Raw genomic sequence first — 20695 nt, forward strand, 5'->3', positions numbered from 1 at the left:
CATCATCTGCAGAAATTACAGGAGATGATTTGCACCACAATAACTTTTGGTTTTGCAGGGACATAAAATCCAGGTCAAAGAATCATCTTTTGAAGCATACTTTAATTATCCTGATTTCATTTTCCAGGAATTGGTTTCACTTATCTTATTCTGATCCGTGTCTTTGTTAATTAGATGAATTTCCTCAATCGATTAGAATTCATATCTGAGCAAAGTATTTTTCCTGTGTGAAGATAAAGATCAATAAAAAAGAGAATAAAGAACAGTTTTAAGTGCTATACAACAGCAAACTGTGTTCAGTCGTGTGCTTGACATGAATTCCTCCATCCTTCATCATTTCCTCCATTGTGATTCTACTGGTGTGTAGTGAATCTATTTTTCGCTGATATTTATAATAACAGCTTTGTATGTTTGTCAGTGTTCCGTGAGACGCTGGCGTTGGCAGATTCAAACCGACGTGACCACCAGAGAAAGTCCGGTGAGAAAATCTGAAACGTATAATAAACACAATCAGAGCCTGAGGAGCTGCATGACTCAGACCTCAGTCAGACTCACTGTGGTGGTTCATCTTGTAGTCAGTGAAACCACTTTGCTTAGTTATGCATCAACACAACTCAACAATTTCACATCTAATAGTTGCAGAAGCTTTTTGAATATTTCTACATTTAATGACAGGAAAGGAAACTTTCTTTGCTACTGAACTCAATGTTTTCATCACCTGAGTCGTCCGATGTTGAGAAAGTTAAACAACGCTAAATGATATGATGCAGATGATCTAACTGTTTATGACCATGTTGGTTTAAATCTTCCTTCTGTCACTTATATGGTTTATTACACTGAATTACTATCATCTGGTCTCTGTTACTATGGTTCAGTACAGATTTATATTGCATGTATTAATAATTTGCTCTGTTTTCTAAGGACCATATTTCCAGGAATTCCTGTCATGGAGTATAAATGAGGAATGTGAACTCATTATAAAATGCAAGGTACCTTTACATAATACAGAATAGATTTGCTAATGGGAATAATAGAATGAACAATTAGGAAATGTTATATTTGTACTATTACCAGCCAAATACTTTCTTTTTAGTAATATAAGTTTACTAATTGGCAAATAAACTTGAAATATTACATGAAGGAAATGTTGTACTGTTAATATTACTTATCTCTGTCACACTTAAGTATATGTTTAGATATTGATTATTGAGATTCTGGCTCAGTCTACACAATTTACACACATTTATTCATGTTTATGTATAAATTTAATTAAACTTTTAGTGCCCTAGCCAAGATAGACAGCAATAATGTTTCCAGACAAACTAATTAACTAACCAATTTGTGTAAAAGCCTTCAACCCACAGCAGTCTGACCATAAGAGGAGAGAGTAGACTTACACCTTGAAAATAACTAGGAACAATCTGAAATAAAAACAGATATGGTACGTCTGTCTTTACACAGGTGACCAATACAAATAAGGACACGTCTCTCAAGTGGTTTAAAGGAGGCGTGGAGGTGAAGAAGTTGTTGTACGACCAGTCGTCAGGGGTCAGCACACTCACCATCCCACAGGTATCCAAAAAAGCAATTCTGTTATGATCTGTTTTCAGGTTGGTAAATGTGTCGAGGGGCGTGAAGGACTCCCACACATGTGAATCAGCATTCATTAATGATAGCTGGTGTAGTGAGAGGAGAAAACAATCTGTTCGTAGGATTATTTTCAGATGGTCCCAGATTCACCTTGATAAATATTTTAACCTGTAAACAAAAGGTGAATTTGAGTATTTGGGTCCAAATATATCAGTGTGTCATTTGAGAATTTATGAACGTGTTTAACTTGACGCTGAATGTTTTTCATTAGGTTACAAAGGAAGTGTCCGGCTCGTACAGAGCTGCGGTGTCAGATAAGAGAGGAGAGGATGTCAGCACCTTGGAGTTACTGGACAACGGTGAGACGTGACCTCGTCAAACAAGTGTCCACAATATATATTAGTTCCTGTGTGCATTTCAGTTTACACAAATCATCCATCTGCAACAGAAACGAGATGATTCGTCTGCTTTATTTTTTTTTTTCATCTTATCTCATTATGTGTTCTCAGCTTTCACCTCCCCCCTCCACTCTTTGGTTCGGTATTTGCGGCCGTATATAACACACTGTACACACTTGATTGTTCTTTGTATTTGCAGAGTATGACCAGCTTCTCCAGCAGCTGAGTAAACAGTGTGGTGAGTTATTCACGGCTGAAAGCTCTTCTTTAATGAACACCCTTAGTGAAATGTGCCAGTGAGTTGTATTTTACACTGGGATGAGGATAATAAATCTGATAGCAGTGTTAATTAATAATGATGTGTTGTTTCAGACAATATTAATGTGTTGACCTCCCACATTATGTAAAAACGGTGTTTTATCCTGCCAGAGAAACTGAAATGTATGTGAACTCTAATAAAATGGCTTCTCTGTGTGTGTCTGCAGCGTTGTCAGCCGGACCACTGAGCATTCAGAGCACCGCTGCAGGTTTCAAGCTCTATTGCTCCCTGAAATACTACATAAGCCACCTGAAGACCAGCTGGAACTTCAAGTGAGTTCACATGCATCAATCTGACCTGACGTCCTGTGTGAAGCAGCTGCTGAGAAAGACGAATGAAACTGAGCTTGAGTTCTGGCAGAGACTTCATTTAAATAATTTCAGAATAAAAATATTGAAAATCAGTAACTGCTCAGTAAAGCAAGTAGAAAGTAGTTTAAAGCCACGGAAGTGCAGTCGCCGGCGTGGTAACACCGCCACAGCTGCAGCTAGTGTGCATGTGCACTGCCACACAAAACCCTGCAGAGGTACGAGATAACACGAGATAAAGATGACACAGACAATGATAATCAACTAATCTACTGTAACATTTCTCCACTTGTTGACAAAGTCTGAGACTCTGATTAATGTTCAGCCCCCCTCATCAGAGTTCACCCAGTAACAACGTAGAAATCTAAACTTCTACAGTGCAGCTGGATGTTGTTGTCTCCATGTAGCAGTTGGAGGCACATCTGGACTCGCAAACACCTGCTTCATCCTACTTGTGTATTATAATTTCTTTATCACAGCACTGCACCCCACGTTCAGTGGCTATGCAGTTTTCCAACATACTTGATATTTTGGGTTATATGGAAAAAGTGTCTTTCTTCCCGAACTTAACCGTGAAGTCCTGAGATTGTTTTCCACAGTGTAGAGAAAATAAAACGTCAGGGAAAAGTTGGAACAAGTGTCAGACTAGTAAGATGTTTCATTACATCTAAAACCTCTTTAAAGGGAAAATGCACCTTAAAGGGAGAAACCAACATACTCTGAATTTTTGTTTTGTGGCAGAGAATTTCAAAAAATAGCAGAGAAAGTGAAAACGATCTGTGTGTTACGTGGTCTGTCTTTTATGACACTCAAACATACATGTGCATTTCATCATATTTAAAGACTTTAATAACATTGCTGGTTGTTAAAGGAAACCTGATGAAGGCTTTCTGGGTAAAGCTGGTTTCTTTAGTAAGGCTAATAGCACCATCTGCTGGGACATTTAAGAATAGTCACTGCAAAAAGGGGGAAAACTGAAATGAAAAAACATGTCCTTCAATTGACCTTTTCACCTGAATATGAGTTTATACTTTATAGTCATTGATTCTTGGTTTGTAAGAAAGAAGGTATTTACTTACAAATTATGTTTTGTAAACATTATCATGCATTTAACTGATTATTAAGAGCATGGGGCAGTTAGTCCAGAGCAAAAGCACAAGAATATATGTTTTTGGGGATATGCATAGGGTGGTGGCAAATATGCATTTCAAGCAAGAGTGTAAAAGATGTGTGTGTTTTCCCCTGTAGGGAGAAGAGGATTGATCAGGGAGCTAAAACAAGTACTGGGTGCAACATGCAGATGGTCTGGATCGAATTATTTAACCCAACAGATAATGATAAAGGCAAATACACCTTGGAGATGTTTGATGGCAAAGAGACACACAAACGGCATCTTGACCTGTCTGGACAAGGTGAGTGGATATTGTTTGATTCAAATTGATCTATTGCACAACTTGTGATTAAGAAAATATTTCAAAAGCAAATTTGATCCATTTTTTTCTTGACCATCATTATAACTTTCGACAGTCTTTGCTGATGCTTTGCTGGAGCACCAGAGGCTGAAGTAAGTGCTGCAGTGGATCATGCACCTTGCATGCTTGCTGTGACATTAAAAGACAACAGTGAAGTGTCAGTGGTTGAAACCACTGACACAGAGGTCGTTTTTACTTTAACCCTTTTCAATGAAAAGCACCTGAGCAGCGACTATTGTTGCTTGACATTGTGCAATGTCATATTGATCTGACCATTTGTTTTCGTCCCTCAGGCAAGCAGCCATTGCTGAGAAAAGTGAGTCCCAGATTATGAGTTAGTCCTTAAATATTTATGACCACAACAGAGATTAAAAGATTTTACAGCGGATGTTGCTGCTTATTTTGTTTTAGATCGGGCTAAAGTAATAAAAGGTCTTCCTGATGTGGTAGCCATCATGGAGGACAAGGTATGCAAAACACTATTAGACACACTATTCATAACACCAGTTAAATGTGATTCCCTCTTTTCCATCATTTCATCTCCTTGTCTTCTCCTCAGTCTCTGTGTCTGACGTGCTTCATCGAAGGAGAACCAGCCCCAGAGATCCTCTGGCTTCATAACGACAAGGAGATCGTTGACCAGAACCAGTTCACCATCACTAAAGAGCCCAAGTGCAGCACCATCACTGTCAACAATGTCAAGATGGGAAATTCTGGGAAATACAGCATCTTTGTGCGCAACCAGTACGGTTGTGATTCGGTTGATGTGACAGTGAGCGTGTACAAGCACGGAGAGAAGCCTCCAGCCAACGCTGTGGAGATGGGTTTATAGACTGAACATTCATCAAGAATGAATTCTGCATGTTTTATATGCTTCAGATTGAGATTTTACTTTGCATAAATAGATGACAGAAGACATTCAATCTATATATTTTTGATCCAAAATAAGATCTACATAGAGGGAAAGTGGAAGTGGATGGATAGATAGATGGTAAAATGAAATGATGGTGACTTATTCTTGTATTAGTACATATGAGGGAATTATAATGAATGTGCTGAAAAAGCAATATGCAATAGTCTCCAAACTTAATAGATAAAAGTTAAGACTGTGCATGCCATTAAAATTTCATTTTCAAAATGAACATGGAGATGTCAAACTCACTGAGTTCACTTATGTTTCTTTAAATAACAAAACTGAGGAACATTTATTTTCCTCTTAAAAGTTCATTCAAGGTCTTTGTCATCATTGATACCATAGTTGCTGGTGACTTTAGCGTATGGTAGCAAATGTTAGCTGATGTAAACTATTGTATACCCTGCATAGGTTAGTTGATTGCTAATGTTAGTTGATGTTAGCAAACATTAGCATTATATATTAGCATTAGCTTTATAAACCACATCACACGGCCATTGTGTGGAGCCACTGTTAGATAACGTATGTGCAATTTGTTTGTGTGTGTTTGTAGCATGGTGAATAAATAATATATAAAAAAATAACATTGTATCTCATTCAGTAATCTTTAATTTCAGTTTGTGATCATCATCATCATATTTTTGTAAATGTGGACTACAGCTTTCTTTGTATATGATTTTGCAAACAGAGACAATGTCTTCTACTTTAAAAGCAAATAGTCCACAGTGTCATTAACCCCACTGGGCCCCAGAGGTTGAACAGCAAACGTGAGAGAAGACATGAGTGAACTTTATTTAAGATCAGGTTAAACCAGAGTCCTAATTCAATCTGGTTTATTTTATATTAAACAAACCATACTCTGCTTTTGGTCGTGGACGTTTGAACGTTTGAAAGTTTGCACGTCGTTTGAAAGTTTGCACGTCGTTTGAAAGTTTGCACGTCGTCACTTTAATTATGCAAGACACAGTATTTCTGCATGCAATATTTTATGAGTAAAAATATCTAAATATTTCCCATCAGCGAAGCTCTTCCACACATTAAAATGACCATCTAAATTTTAATTCATCGGATGCTACAGGTTTGGCCAAACAGGAGTAAGTGAACTCCAGGTTGTTCAAACAGCAGCGATTACTTCATTGAGGGTTGTTACTCATTACCCATCAGCACCGGGACCCCTTTTCTTTCCGGTATAAAAAGATGGGAGCACCGTCACGTCCTTCACATTGTGTTGAGCTTCACACAGCTGTCTCAGCCTCCAGCCTACTTTGGTGAAGGAGATCCCAGACCCTCGAGAAAACATGGACTTCAACGGAACATGGCAGGTTTACTCTCAGGAGAACTACGAGGAGTTCCTCAGGGCAATGGGTGAGAATAACACAAGACATTTTTCGTGTCCATGCCTTTAAGTAAAACTGTGCACGAATTAATCCAAACTTGCGTTCCTTTCTCAACAGAGCTCCCAGAGGATGTCATCAAGATGGCAAAGGACATCAAGCCAATTACTGAGATCAAGCAGAGTGGCAAAGACTTTGTCATCACCTCCAAGACCCCAGGAAAGTCTGTGACCAACTCCTTCACCGTCGGGAAGGAGGCTGATATTACCACCATGGACGGCAAGAAGCTCAAGGTTTGTCCGTCTGACTTATACTTTATATTGCAAGATCTGTAGAAACTTATAACTAAAGTAATGTAAGTCTATGGTAAACATATTAATCAGTAGAGTAGAGATGTTAAAAGCAGAAACTATATTCCTCAAACAAATACTGTGTGTTTTGTTGAATTTCTCTCACCACCAGTGCATTGTCAACATGGAAGGTAGCAAACTGGTCTGCAATACTGGCAAGTTCTCTCACATCCAAGAGCTCAAGGGAGGAGAAATGGTTGAGGTACAGTGCATCTTACCAGTTAACTCACAATTACATTTTTATCCTGATGCATGATCAGCTGAAATATATTAAATGCATCTTCTTCTTTCTTTCATCTCTTTGCAGACATTGACCATGGGCTCAGTCGCTCTCATCAGGAAGAGCAAAAAGATGTAAACTTGGACGTGAAGAAACCAATGTCTATTTAAAATAAAAGTGTTGATTAAATATGATTTGTTTGTGTCATTTTTCAGTACAAATGCTCATACATGCCTGTCTTTGTAATGGCCTACCCACATATATACCTGTTTTACTCTTTATTGTAAAAAGATAAATGTATTAGACAGACTAGCACCAAAAGTTTGTGCACTATAGGTTTTACTGAGACCCCCGCTGGTAGTGTAAGTTTGTGCAGGTGGTATGCAGTAAAAGTCTGTAATACATTTAATTCAGTTCATAATAGTGTTGATTTTAGCCAAAAATAAAAATAAAACAAACACGAAAATATATTCTGGGTCCAGACATTGACTGATTATGAGAAAATGGCCCCAAGGGGCAAATATAGGAAAGCAACAGGCCCCCACCCCCTCCGGCTAAGTACCACCAGACTCAGTCACTTTCTTTGTCTCTGCATTGTCATTTTGCATTTATGTATTTTTGTCATTTTGGAAGAGATTTGTTTGTCCCTGCTGGCTTTTAAAGGGATAGTTCACAGACAAATTTTAATTCACTCATTATCTACTCACCACTCTGCCGATGGAGGGGTGGGTGAAGTGTTTCAGGGGTAAACAGTGTTGCAGGCGAACAACAACAAAAAACGTTAAACATATTTGCCATACTGGATTTGGCTGTAATGACATTACATTGTATTCTTATACACACATTGTAATGAAGCTCTTGTGTACAAATACAACACAATTCGAACACATGTAAATATGCATGTTGCATAATAATTTGAGTAGTGCTGAATTGGATTTGTAGAGTTAAAAAGTATGGAGCCCAGGGTTCATATTATTATTATTATCATTATTATCATTGTTGTTATTAAGGGATATTCACCATCTAGTCCTATATTATACAGTTTGTTATTGTTATTATTAGTAGCAGCAGTAGTATTTTAATTTGTATTATTAGTATTATTATCATTATTATACGTGTTGTTATACTTAATGTAAGTAGAATTAATAATATATATCAGGTCTTAAATATAACTTGTGTGTGCGCCTTGTCTCTGAGCATGCGCAGTGCGTCAAGAACACGTTGACCACGTAGCTAGTGTTAGCAAGTGTTAGCGCTTGTTAGCTGCAGCAGAGCACCAGGCTTTGTGGGTTGAAACCCCAGCTGTAATAAACTAATTCACGGCCACTGAGGTGTGTAAGGGGCCGGCGAACATGGCGAGGTACCTGCGGCCTCCCAACACTTCTCTCTTCGTCAGAAACATCGCCGACGAGTCCAGGTACGTTAACCCTGCTAGCGTGTGTGGAAGCGTGGCGAAGCTAACGTGATGCTAGTCGGTTAGCAAACATCTGTCGACAAAATGGCTCATGAGGAGCGATCCCACACAGAGAAGCAAACCTTAGGCTCTGCTAACTTTAACCCAACTCTACAACAGATAACTGTGTGCAGATAAATGCACTTAATGGTGTCCAGGGTTTATCAGTACGTAGCAAACAGAAGCGTAAACACTGTCTTTGACCTGAAGTTAAGCTTTTAAAATATGGATTCTTTTATGTTCTGGACATAAATGAATGTTTTGGTGTCACTGGAACAGTGTGTGAAGCAAGTTGCATGTATGTAGATTCATGTACGTGTTAGCCAACAAGTTTATTTTCATTAAAACTAGAGTTAACTCACCTGCAAACTTCTCAGGCCTCAGATCTAATCACCTTTACACAGATGATTTATACATACATACATATATATATATATATATATATATATATATGATTTGATTTGATTATCAAACACAGATCTTTCATCTTCAGGTAATAATATATAAACACAAGTGCTGTGTGCATAGTGTCTGAAATAACTTTATTCATTGATGTGAGATTAAATGTCCAGGTTGACACATGTCTTCAGTTCATCTCGATTAAAGGCTTTCCTCTTCTCCCACGCTTTCACCAAATAACTGGATGACTAAGTTTCACATGTAACCAGGCAACACAGTCAACTTTTACTTTCTGTTTGTTGTCTCGCTAAACAAAGTTCCACACAGTTCCTACCTTAGTCTTTGTTAAATCTACACATGGTTAAAAAAGATTTCACGAGTCACTGCCAAGTTTACAAAGCTCTCTGAACAAATGGAGAACATACACAACTGTCAACAGACTTAAATAAAACATTATGCTCAGGTTCAATTTTTGCTTTAAAACTTACTCAAATATTCTATCAATGAGTACAATACTAAAATATCATAATGAGTTTGATCCTCTGATCTTTATAAGTATACTGAATTTTCCTTTAAAACACATTTTGCGTTCAAATATACTTTGTCACATCTCTGAATTCATATATCCGTATTGTAGTTTGTAATTAGTAATGTGGGTGTTTGGGGGCCGATACCAATATTGAGGAGTAAAGCCAATATCGTCATAAAAGCTGATACCAATATGTCTGTGAAAGACTCCTGTCGGCCTGTTCTATCTGCTAAATGATCATTTGGTTGGGTTGTATTTGCAATTATAACTTCTAATAAGGAACATGATGTGTTTGCTTGGATAAATATAACTAAAAGTATTCAATATTGTAGGTCAGCCATATTACCAGCATCAGAATAGCCTCCAGCTGAGTAGGTGATTTGAAGATATTAATCTCAGTCTCTGTTTTCGATGATTCATTCCATCTCTGGGTTTTACTGCTGCTATTCACATGTTTACTTTAACGTCCGGGTTTTTACATGTACAGTTGCACCTTGAGGACACTTCAGTTTGACATGGGACAGTAATACATTTTATTTGCAAACAGCTATTGTCATATTCTGTGCTGAAACTGGTTTTCTGTGCTCTTGTGTATACACCCTGCACACTGAGCTCCAGCTGAGTTCATATGGTAGCCAGCAGAATAAATGTGCTTATTTCATGACACTTTAGGCCAGAGGATTTACGACGTGAGTTTGGTCGTTATGGGCCTATTGTAGATGTCTACATTCCACTTGACTTCTATACACGACGACCGAGAGGATTTGCTTACATTCAATATCCTTTATTCTTTTAATTTAGCAATGGTGTTTTCAATGAGGAAATGTTAAATATGAAATAATCTCACTATCCAGCTAACCCTGACATGATTTGTTTTTTTGTGTGTTTTTTCGGGGAGGGATCGCTATTTATAATTTTTTTTTAATTCACAAATGTTGATCCCATTGTGTGGGAATGTATTTCTGTAATATTTTAAAGTGTTTTTTGTTATCATTCAAATTGTATTCAAATTCAAATCTATTCCTAACCAATATTTCCTCTGTTGTTGCCTTAGAATGGTAAAGATACAGTTCTGGAGACCCCACACCAAAGAAAGTTGAAAGGCGGTTGTAGAGTAGATTCAAGCCAAAGACACCCAGGCGACAAGCAGTAGTGGAATTGGGAAAATAAAGAGAGAGCAAAAGCATGAAGATACACAGAGGAGAAAAGAGAGCACCCAGGCTTCCGTTTGTCTACCAAAGGGAGGAAAAGCAAAGTGTTTATTGGGCAAAGACAAGCAGGAAACCTCAAGTTCTTCTGCCAAGACAATAAAGATCAAGCTGAAGGTCAAAGGTCAAGCATGTTAAAGGTAACAAGCCAAACTTTTTGTATCCTACCGAATCTGATCACCATCAACATTTGTCTTGTCTTCACAATCTGAAATCACAAATGGCCCTTTTGATTCAGTTTTATGTCATTGCAATTGCAGTAGGTATTACTGAAGACACCAAATTATGACAATAGAGTGGATTATTACAATTTTTCACTTTTCAAAATGTTACCTGAAATAAATTTGCCACACTGATCCAGTGGCTGTGTGTTTTTCATCTGGAGCTGTCAACGTGTGTTGCAGCCTTTTCTTTGTAATTGTTGTGCATGTGTGCAGACTTTTGTCCCAGCTTTCCAAATTTCGAAAAGTCCTTAACAGTACAGCACGTTCGAAGATGTCCGCGATGCAGAAGACGCACTTCACAACCTGGACCGTAAATGGGTTTGTGGACGTCAGATTGAGATCCAGTTTGCCCAAGGAGACCGCAAGAGTATGAACCATTGCTTTCCTATCTCAACCCCTAACACTGTGAAACCCAGTGCAACTTTGTCTGGCAAGCATATTTTATTTTTTACATTACATTCTGTTGTTAAACTGTCCATCAAGCACCTAACCAGATGAAGACCAAGGAGCGCAGTTCCCCTCGCAGTTTCTCTCGCTATGACGATGAGCGGGATAGCCGCCGAAGACGATCCCGGAGCCGCAGTTACGACCGGCGCAGGTCACGTAGCCCCTCCTATGAACGCCGTCCTCGGAGGTCGGAGAGCCCTCGAGAGTGAGTTGTTGGCAACCTTACTTTATGTACTGTTGCACTTTTCTAACATTGTCCATAACTTTTAGAATTTGTGATTTGATGTTGCAAAGCTGTGCTGTGCAATTCTCTATGTAGGAAAAACCCTGCATGTCTACTGAAGCTCAACAGGCTTTGGTTGACTGTTTGGTTTGTTTTCTAAATTTAGAAAGTACATGCTGTCACTTAATGACCAGAGAGGAGGTCCTACTGAATGTGTATTCAAGCGATTAGAACAAGGAGTGTCAGTAAATGAGCCGAACATTATATCCTGTTTCATTACAAGAACACATTGTTCACTTACCTAGAAATAATTTGGTGCAAGCTACACCCTGAAAAACTGGTCTGTGGTCTTTGTTCCCTGCTCAGATCTCGGTCCTACAGTCGACACAGACGGAGCCGAAGCCACGAAAATGACAAGTATGATCATTCGTTATCTTGTGGTCAGTAAACAGTTTTTTAATATTCCCTTCTCTTATAATTTATAATAATTATTGCCATCAGGTACAGAGGTCCTCCCCGAGAGCACCACAGAACACACCATGAACCAGGGTCACGCAGCCGCTCTGCGTCCCGCTCACCCTCACCCTCCAGATCCAGGCCCAAAGGTAAAAAGAGCCAGTCCAGGTCCCACAGTCCGGCTGAAGAGTTCCACCCAACCTCCAGCTCCCAGAAACAGTCTGTGGGACGCTCTCCATCCCGCTCCTACTCTAGATCCATGTCTCGGTCACGCTCTCGCTCCAGATCCTGGGCTGGACGCAAATCTGGTGGTCACTGACTCTCTGGTCTTCCAATGCCCTCGAGGACACTTCTCTGCAACTTATAACTACAGTGTTATGCTCTATATTTGATTATCATCACATTTTAGAAGGGTCTGTTGCCAAAGGAAAGAGAAGTAGCAACAGCTTGGATGTTTTTTTATGTTTTGTGAAAACTGGTTTTGTTCTTAATTCCTGAAAGCACAGGCCAGGTTGAGTTCTTCACGACGTGTGTAATGTGGGATGTTGAAGGGTAAGATAACGTCATGGTTACAATCATTTTTTTGAGTTAGCAATGTAGACCATCATATACTTGTTGATATGCCTGTTTCCATTTGGTGTGTTACGTAAACGAATAAAAACTCATTTAAACTTCTGGCCAGTATCACCCATGTGTTTAAATTACCCGACCCCACGTGTTCGGTTTCAGTGGTGCTGATGTACTGAAATAGTTGTTGCCGTAGTAACTGTGGCAGGGAGGTTGAATGGAATGTGGTCAGTTGCTTCCTGATACTGTGTCCCGTACTTTATGTAACAATATGCATAAGACGAGCCTTCCTTCTCATTGACTATGATCAGTGATTCAAGTGTCCCACCATACTGTTCTCATTTTAATGGTTTTACGTCGTGTTTTATCAATAAAAACTAGAAATTGTATGTTTTTTTTCAACATGTCCTCCGTGTGGTGATGAGGATGACAAGGAGCATGAGTTCATATTGACCTTTCAGAAGATACTCAAACACAGACAAGAGTAGGGGGAGGGGGAAGGGATTTATTTTTTGTTAAAATTTGTCATCAATTCAGAGAACATTCTTTTACTTTTTTTAACCAATTCTTACCAATCTTAAAACAGGGCATATTTTTCTTTCCATCTTCGGTGACATGTTATCAGAGGGACAAATTCAAAGCCAATTCAATACATGTTTTAAATTTATACGGAGACAGTGCCATGCATGGCGCAAACAGGGGCAAGAAAGAAAATGTCAAAATGAATAACCAATAGTAATATACAGCCTGGGGACCAATTTCAATTGTCAGCTGGCGGAAGAACAGCCGAGAAGTGAAAGTGGTTTTTCAAAGAAAACAAACATTTGGCCAATTTGTGAGATTGCCACCTAATGAAAAATAGTTTCAGCATGGGTTTCAACATAGGCACAAACAGGTCAACTCAAGATTAAAAGCATCACGCTTACATACTGTAAGCACATTCAGAACTCAATTCCGTCACACATATGCATGTCTCCTTAGATCAAATTGATATTTGTTGCAGTCTTACTTATTTTGCACATAGCATCTTTCACCCTACACTGCATATTACAAAACAATAAAAAACATGTGCAAGATCTCTGGAAAGATAACAGTGCAGGGGTACTGACAAATGCTATAGGCAGATTTTTTTAACAAAAATATTCTTCAGTATTGAAGTCAAGACATGTCCTTAGCATGTCTATACATTCAGTGTTATTACTAAAAATACTTTTGTCAGGCAGGCCTCAAACACGGTCTGCAAATGTACATATGCTACAAGTACTTTATACATTATACATTTCATTATTTACATGGCTCTTGAACACAAGCTCTCATATTTTGTTTTGTCGTCTTAAGGCTGGCTATAAACAGCTTCAATTCTGCAACGGGAAAGGAAAAAGGGCCTCAAAAGAGGACCGAATCACAAAAATCCATAGGGAGATAGTCAACTACGCCTCCACCATTTCAACAGCATCCTAACCTGTAACTTATGAAAAATAAAAATTGTCTGATTGCAGTGCAAGAGGTTAAACAAGAGGCAGAGGCAGCAAGTGCCTGTTGGTTATGGGATGGTCAAACACTGACCAATTTTGTAAACACAAACACCAGCCTCCTTTCTCAGGTCGAGTCCCTCGGGCCACTTAACTTCAGTAACCTTCCTCGGCTCTACCCAACATTGCTTACAAATGCCTGCAGCCGATAGGACCGTGTTATGGGACTTAGTTGTGAAATTTGTTTCCAAAAAAGTCTGGCCCTCTTCCGCATGATAGAGCTGCAGCATTGTCCTGAAAAGGCAGAGACCGAGGAGCAATAACAGTGCTGATTGAACTCGATGAATAGTTAAAAAAAGGTGACCCAAGGAACTCACTAACCCTTTCACCACTCGAGCTGGCAAGGTTAAAGTGGTAATGACAGTGATGCCACCCACGTATTGAGGACGTCTAATAGAGAAGAAATTACTGAAAGAACATTGCTTTGGTTACACACAGCACATCATACATCTTTCAACCACAACAAAAAATGGACTTATACAAAATAATGCTATGATAAGAGTGTTATGGGCCTTAGACTAACTCAACTCCTATAGTGCATGTGCGCACAGCGCAATAAAAAAAAGGTACAGGAGTTGATAGTCCAGGCCTGTGTGCCATGGTCTCTTATTACCCTTCAGTTTGGGGTTAAACATTTGACCTGTACTAACTAGCTACAGCTTATTATCTACAGTAAGATAGCTTTTTCCCTGCAGAATGGCAGTTGAGTGTATTTTCTTTCCCAAACAAGGAATGGAAAAATGGGCCCTATTGAAAATAGTGCTACAACTGTAAGTTTGCTATAGCACCTGAGGCTTCAGAGGTTACTCCAAAGGATCATCGACTTATGCGAATGAAGCGCTCGTCTGTCCACAGAAATGGACTGTAAAAGTGATGTGAATTTACCTGACCTGTACTATAACCACTGTTCGAAGGAAAAAACCTACACTCATACACTGCTTTGACAGCCAACATTAAAAAGAAAAAACAAAAAGTACAAAGGATATCCAGTTTCTCATGAGTCACAGACAGACTCCACTAAAGGCATCACCGACCAACAAGGCAGCAGGGCTGTAATATTTTATATTGGTTAAAAATAGGTGTAAACATTAGAAGCAGTGCATTGCTGCATTTGCCCCCTAACCCTCAAGGAAGTCAATCTAAAAAACAGCTAAAAGTATTACAACACTGCAGTGTTCCTGGTGAGTGGATGCCTTCAAAGGAGTCCCAGATTGGGCATTGGCTTATCTTTTTTAAATGGTCGAGTTTGGGTATCCCTCTCAGGCCTGCATTTTGAGTAGGCTCTTGAGCTGGAAGGCCATCATCTCCCTGTTGTCACAGGAGCCCATTGAGAAGGACACCCAGTGACTGGGGGGTTTGGGCAGCACGCTGGGCGAGGGTGGCTCACTGAACTTGGGCCCTGCGTAGCTGGGACTTCCCTGGGTGGTCAGGAGCGTGTTGAGGTGAGACACAGCACCCTCCCAGTTCTGATCATAGTTGGTGGCAAAACGGACAGAAACACCCTTCTCTGCAGACGCGGCCTGCCGCGCCTCTGGCGACCTGTGGTAAGCTGCGCCTTTGTCACTCCGGCGGTGGCCATGGTGGTGAAGACCCCCTGCCCCTCCTGCAGATGCTGCTGCTCCATTCTGGTCACGGCTCCTCGGCTTAGCCCGGCCAAGTTGATGGTTCTTCTTGGGCATAGGGCGCTCAGGGTGGGAAGCTGGAATGTTGTACCTCTCTCCACCTCCCATATTGCTTCAGCACTACGTGTCACCTACATGAAGAGGATATATTGTTACAGTGCAGTCCCGTGGATGTATTCTGATCTACTGGACAATTTACGCACGCTACGAGGGCTACGTGCAGAAACACCAGACAGGCCAGCGTCGCCCCTCCCCCACACAGCCCCAGAGCAAAACAACCCCCAGCTCTGTCTCACCTCTTTGTTGTCAGAGAGTCGACGGAGCAGAGATCACTCTTTAATCGTTCGCCTCCGATCGGGCCCCAGGTCCTCGAAGTAGCTTTCTGTCTACTTCTCACTGCACTTTTGTGTCCAGCAAGGTCTGAGGTTTTCATGTGCCACTGAGCGTTGTTTTCTCGCGGAGGCGAGCTGAACATCAATTCACCTCGGCACACGGTGCTCCAAGAGGCCTTGGATCTGAGGAGGGGAGAGAATGGGTTTATTTATTATGAGGAGAAATGAGGCGCGACTTCCAGTCGGTTGTTGTTTTGCTCCAGGCTGGGGGGGGATGTGCATTAGTGAATGCGTCATTACATCCGGTGCCTCAAACACAACAACAAAAATGCGAAAACCTCAGCAGCTGCTCTGAACGTGACATAATGTTGTTATATAAAATGACAACAACAACAACTCAGTGTTACATAACAACTGCGACACTGTTTTCCCACTTCTTCTTCTGCGGTGTCTTTGTCCCACCGAGAATCTCACTACGGGTTTAAAGCATCAAACAAATATATTAATATGAATCATCTCCATTCAGGTGAGTTTTTGATTTTAAGAGGAACGGTGATGACAAATAACGCTCAAACTATCTGGGTCGCACTAATCTGGCACAGGAGCAAAACAAAGGAGACCGAGCTCAACATGGCGACGGGGCAGCAGCGTCTCTTACCGACTTCTTCAGGCTTGGTCGTCGAAGCCTTTCGTCCGAAAGAAGAAAAAAAAAATGTTTTGTACGAGAACAGCCTCTGAAATGTGTCGGCGGACTCTGCGGGAAACACAGCGAGCTGCGATCCGTCGCAAGTCCGTCTTCCCTCCGAGTCTGTGCGGTGTTGAAAACCGGAGAAGGAGCGGCTGTGGACTGCTCTTCTCTCCCGACTCCGTCTCTATTGCAACAAAATGGCATCTCCGGCGGAGCTATGAGGCTCTCTGGAGCCAGGCTCCGACCAATCGCGTGTCGAGGACAAACCGCGCGGCCAATCGGCGACGAGGGGGGCGTACACTTCCACGGCTGTTGCCAGAGCGATGACGTCAATGAGCGGAGCCGCCTCTGCAGCCCTTTGTTACGGGAACTTCCTGAAAGAGGAAGCGCGAGGGAACCACAACACAACACGACTGTGGTAAATACACGTCTGACATCAAGTGCGTTCCTTTGTGTTGGACAAGGTCTCAGTCCTCACCGACGCTACACGGTACACGCGTCCGTGGTTTGTGTTTGTCTCGGTGCTTTTTATTGTGCTGGAGGGAAACGTGTTCGTGGCAGGTTCTGGTGCTGAAAACAAAAACAACAGCTGCAACAGACTGTGGTTCTAACATCTCCTGTCTGTGAGCTGTCTGTGAGCTGTCTGTACCCTCCCCCCCACCCATCACACAAAACCTTGACCAGGTTCGGAATCAGCTCTGTTTGTCATGTTTGTGTGCATCGTGTAGACTACCAGAAACTGGTATGTATACTTGACCCCTATGTTCAATTTAATTCAGACAACTTGATTTATCCCAGGAGGGAAGTTTTAATGTAGCAGTCTACCAATAAAAACAATATAAAAAACACAATCATCAGAACTTTTTTTATTTCATATATATATATATTACTTTTTATTCCATTTATATTTCCTTACACTTAAGTTTTACACATTACTTTTGAATTTTTTTTACTTACTGCTGCCTATTTTTTCACTGTAATATTGCAAGTTTCCTCATGGTGGGACTAATAAAGCTTTATCTTATCTTTTCTTATCAACATCCACATGCCAGTGACGGCAGATCAGTGAATAGGCCACCAGAGCAACAGGTGAACAAAAGTGGGGACTGGAGACATTTAACTAGTAGTTATGACCAGAGGACAAAGATGGATTGTTAACATACATGGTTACATTTATGGGTTAGGTGAATCATGGTGCAGAGTGCAAAGATGCTGGATCAATTATTGATTATTATTATTATGCAAATATATATACAGACAAATGACGTGAATCTTATGTTGGAAATTTACTTAAACCAGTCCTCCAGCCCCAGTGGTCACAACAGGCGTGTGTTCACAAAAGTCATGTGAAGTGCTGTATGTCATTTTGAACCATCGAAGTTACCACTATTCCACAAGATTTATTTGTCAGTTTCAGCCACATTCCAGATTAAGGTTTGCATGTAATCAACTCATAAAATCAAAACTTTGTTGGAGATTTCAAAACTAGTTGCAAAAAAACTTAAGTTGGAAGCAGTTCCTCTTCAGAGCGACTTCCTCTCCAATCTCGTCATGGCCCCATTTAAATAACTGTAATCTTCCAAATTTCACAAGAAACTCAAAGGCTGAGAAAAAAAAATCAGAAGCAGAATTAACTTTTTTCTTCTTTACTAACACAGTGGAGACACACACACACACACACACACACACATACACCCGTGCCCTCAGATTGGTTTCATAATCCCAGGTTAATATTTAAGAATGTTGCTCCACTTTGACCAGCTTCAAAAGTAAAGTTCTGCTGAGATTGTTGCCTCAATTACATACCGACTAAATAAAGTCAAGATATCTGTGTCAGGGGCCAGTTCTTAAGTACTGGTAATTACTGAGAATAGTAAACTGAGAATTTGAATGCTCGACATTTCATTGTAATGTAATATTTAAAACTGTAGTATATTCTTTTACCAAAGTGAAGGTGAAGTTTTTTCCCTACTTTTACATTCTTATCAATTTTTAAATAGGTATTTGATGATTACAGGATGATGTTACTCTTTCCACTGTGTCATATTTCAGTGTAAGCTTTGAATCAAAGGCCCAGTTCAGAGTTAGCCGTAAGAACGAGTGCCATATACTGTAAATGTCACCCTGCCATAAATCTGCAGCAACATGTGGACAAGTCATTGAGGGTTATAGTGAGTGAGAACCGCCCTGCCCCCGACATTTTGTTGAATTAACCGAGAACCCCAACGCCTCTCCTTTTGTTTGGAGTGGGGAGTTCCCTCATGAGTAGGTAGGTGAGTGCTTACTAAAAACAAAATCCTTTACCCTATGAATAAGAGCAGGTAATATTAAATGGAATTATTTAAATGCTTGACACGCCCTGCATGTCAAGGAAATTATTGAAAGCCGTTTTAGACAACTGTTCTCCAAAGCACTGTGTTAAGTGGCTGAATCTGGTTTATCTAGTTCAAACTATACTCAAACTTATAATCTAGCCGTTGTATAATTTGAACTAGATCTTTTGCCCTTTAGTTTTATAGGAATAATTTTCTCATCTTGTGTCACATTTTTCATTCAGACTTCATATTTTATGTCAGACTCGTAGATTCTAAACTTGTGAAGATTTCTGTTTTCAAACAGCTGATTGTTTCTTACTTTCCTCCTATCATTTCAAAGGACTTTATCAGCAGCTTTCATGCTATAAAATCTCTCTGCAGGTTTTATAAGAGTCTGCAGGTCCAGGCTAAACAATGCAAAACAACCACCGTTACCAATTAACTCAGAACAAAGTCCACAGTCAATGTTCCCCTCCCTTACCTCAGTATGTGTGGATTTTAAAAGAGTTGCATAACACTGTGACGGATAGAGCTCACAGCTGAAGGCCAGGGGAGGACACTGCCCACTGCAAAGAAACCTTTGAAGGGGGTTGTGCCCATGAAGAGTCAGCTATGTATGGAAAGTAGGTCACAGAGGGGCTTCTGTAGGTCACACACAAGATAGAAGACAGACACATCTCCATATTTGTCTGGCTGCAGAGGCTTGGATTGTAAACATGTCATTGAGATAATGAATGTACAGTGGGCTGTCCTGGAGCGAGGAATGGAAATACATGAAAAACAAAAGCTGCCACGTTCCGTCCCTTTTCTCACACACACACACACACACACACACACAGAGAACTGGACGGACCAGATGGTCCCTCCTCACACTCCTATTGGCCAGTCACAGTTGTTATTGGGTGTTAAAGACCGAAAGTAAATGAGAAAAAGTTTCACGGGAATTTGAAAAGTCTGACGTGTCTTCTGAAACTCACCCACGCAAAGTGACGATGGAAATAAAAGAGGAACACTGAGTGAGAAGTGGAGCTCTTATCAAAGACCTTTCATACAAACGGCAAACTCAAATCTCTTTTCTCTTTCCTGTGTTGCCAAGTTTTTTTCCCCATCTGGATCAGAGGGACAGCTTGACACAGCACAAAGAAGAACACAGAAACTAAACAAGATGTCATTTCAACTGTTTTTAAAATGTAGAAATAAAAAAATTCTCAGTTGACAGATTTAGTCCTGGTAATTACTGAGAATAGTAAACTGAGAATTTGAAGGCTGAACATTTCATTTTAATGGAATGTTTTAAACTGTAGTATAAACTTTAACCAAAGTGAAAGTTGAGTTTTGTCCCTACTTCTGTTATTAGAATATTACCGGAACATTAGACTGTGTTTAACACATTGTGTTCAAACTGCTCTGATGGAGGTTGAATGAGTTGTTGCTGTTGCTCTCAGTTGTTTTCTGGGAACTTGAGACTTTCAGCTCTTTCTTCTAAACTCAACTCAACAATTATAGCCACCATATAAATGTTTTCTAGTCACCAATATTGTTAAACACACAAATGTTTGACTATATAATGCTTTGCAAAAGCATTTAGACACTTATTATATACATTTATACTATGGGCATGAAACTTCCCAATCTTTATAAATCTATAAATAATAATATGTGAATTTTCTGTTTGTGTCATTGGAATAACTTCACCGTTGAAGCAGTTAATTGAACTGAGTTGAATTGAACAGCTATTAATATCATATAAACCTCCAAAATTCGAAATATTTGAAAGTATTTTGTACTTATACTTA

At 40.0% G+C, this 20695-nt stretch overlaps 4 protein-coding genes across 7 annotated transcripts in view; 3 read left to right on the forward strand and 1 right to left on the reverse strand.

Moving 5' to 3' along the window:
- Window positions 1-5584, forward strand: part of myom3 (myomesin 3) — a 46008-nt gene extending 40424 nt beyond the window's left edge. For 2 of the 3 annotated variants that reach the window (XM_069537654.1, XM_020092747.2), the window contains exons 27-37: window positions 419-478; window positions 922-989; window positions 1462-1572; window positions 1862-1949; window positions 2188-2226; window positions 2474-2579; window positions 3864-4027; window positions 4143-4179; window positions 4381-4403; window positions 4499-4554; window positions 4647-5584. In XM_069537654.1, the coding sequence (XP_069393755.1) occupies window positions 419-478; window positions 922-989; window positions 1462-1572; window positions 1862-1949; window positions 2188-2226; window positions 2474-2579; window positions 3864-4027; window positions 4143-4179; window positions 4381-4403; window positions 4499-4554; window positions 4647-4919 (1025 nt within the window). In that variant the 3' untranslated portion in view covers window positions 4920-5584. The remainder of the gene's footprint in view (window positions 1-418; window positions 479-921; window positions 990-1461; window positions 1573-1861; window positions 1950-2187; window positions 2227-2473; window positions 2580-3863; window positions 4028-4142; window positions 4180-4380; window positions 4404-4498; window positions 4555-4646) is intronic. The other variant, XM_069537656.1, reaches the window with a different exon arrangement.
- A 599-nt stretch (window positions 5585-6183) lies between these two features.
- On the forward strand, window positions 6184-7093 carry fabp10a (fatty acid binding protein 10a, liver basic). Its single transcript, XM_020092828.2, has 4 exons — window positions 6184-6365; window positions 6455-6627; window positions 6797-6886; window positions 6992-7093. The coding sequence occupies exons 1-4, from the start codon at window positions 6299-6301 to the stop codon at window positions 7040-7042; spliced, it is 381 nt and encodes a 126-aa protein (XP_019948387.1). The 5' UTR covers window positions 6184-6298; the 3' UTR covers window positions 7043-7093.
- Window positions 7094-8098: 1005 nt separating this feature from the next.
- srsf10a (serine and arginine rich splicing factor 10a) lies at window positions 8099-12799 on the forward strand. Of its 2 annotated transcripts, none has more exons than XM_020093167.2 (6): window positions 8099-8321; window positions 9958-10062; window positions 10981-11084; window positions 11201-11369; window positions 11754-11804; window positions 11889-12799. In XM_020093167.2, the coding sequence occupies exons 1-6, from the start codon at window positions 8257-8259 to the stop codon at window positions 12160-12162; spliced, it is 768 nt and encodes a 255-aa protein (XP_019948726.1). In that variant the 5' UTR covers window positions 8099-8256; the 3' UTR covers window positions 12163-12799. The 2 variants fall into 2 exon arrangements, with proteins under 2 accessions (XP_019948726.1, XP_019948727.1); XM_020093168.2 differs by lacking the exon at window positions 9958-10062 and adding an exon at window positions 10340-10652 and having other exon boundaries at window positions 8112-8321; window positions 10989-11084.
- A 96-nt stretch (window positions 12800-12895) lies between these two features.
- On the reverse strand, window positions 12896-16878 carry pnrc2 (proline-rich nuclear receptor coactivator 2). Its single transcript, XM_020093169.2, has 3 exons — window positions 16555-16878; window positions 15861-16079; window positions 12896-15695 (listed from the first exon to the last, which is right to left on the reverse strand). Exon 3 carries the CDS (start codon window positions 15670-15672, stop codon window positions 15202-15204), a length of 471 nt encoding a protein of 156 aa, XP_019948728.1. The 5' UTR covers window positions 15673-15695; window positions 15861-16079; window positions 16555-16878; the 3' UTR covers window positions 12896-15201.
- Window positions 16879-20695: the final 3817 nt, after the last annotated feature.

Source organism: Paralichthys olivaceus, chromosome 13, assembly GCF_024713975.1.
Source record: "Paralichthys olivaceus isolate ysfri-2021 chromosome 13, ASM2471397v2, whole genome shotgun sequence".
In the NCBI taxonomy this organism is placed as follows: Eukaryota; Metazoa; Chordata; class Actinopteri; order Pleuronectiformes; family Paralichthyidae; genus Paralichthys; species Paralichthys olivaceus.

Coding starts and splice junctions, on each gene's coding strand:
- fabp10a (XM_020092828.2), top strand. CDS start 6,299: ATGGACTTCAACGGAACATGGCAGGTTTACTCTCAGGAGAACTACGAG. Junction 6,366..6,454: donor GGAGTTCCTCAGGGCAATGG/GTGAGAATAACA, acceptor CTTTCTCAACAG/AGCTCCCAGAGGATGTCATC. Junction 6,628..6,796: donor TGGACGGCAAGAAGCTCAAG/GTTTGTCCGTCT, acceptor TCTCACCACCAG/TGCATTGTCAACATGGAAGG.
- pnrc2 (XM_020093169.2), bottom strand. CDS start 15,672: ATGGGAGGTGGAGAGAGGTACAACATTCCAGCTTCCCACCCTGAGCGC.
- srsf10a (XM_020093167.2), top strand. CDS start 8,257: ATGGCGAGGTACCTGCGGCCTCCCAACACTTCTCTCTTCGTCAGAAAC. Junction 11,085..11,200: donor TGCCCAAGGAGACCGCAAGA/GTATGAACCATT, acceptor CTGTCCATCAAG/CACCTAACCAGATGAAGACC. Junction 11,805..11,888: donor CGAAGCCACGAAAATGACAA/GTATGATCATTC, acceptor TATTGCCATCAG/GTACAGAGGTCCTCCCCGAG.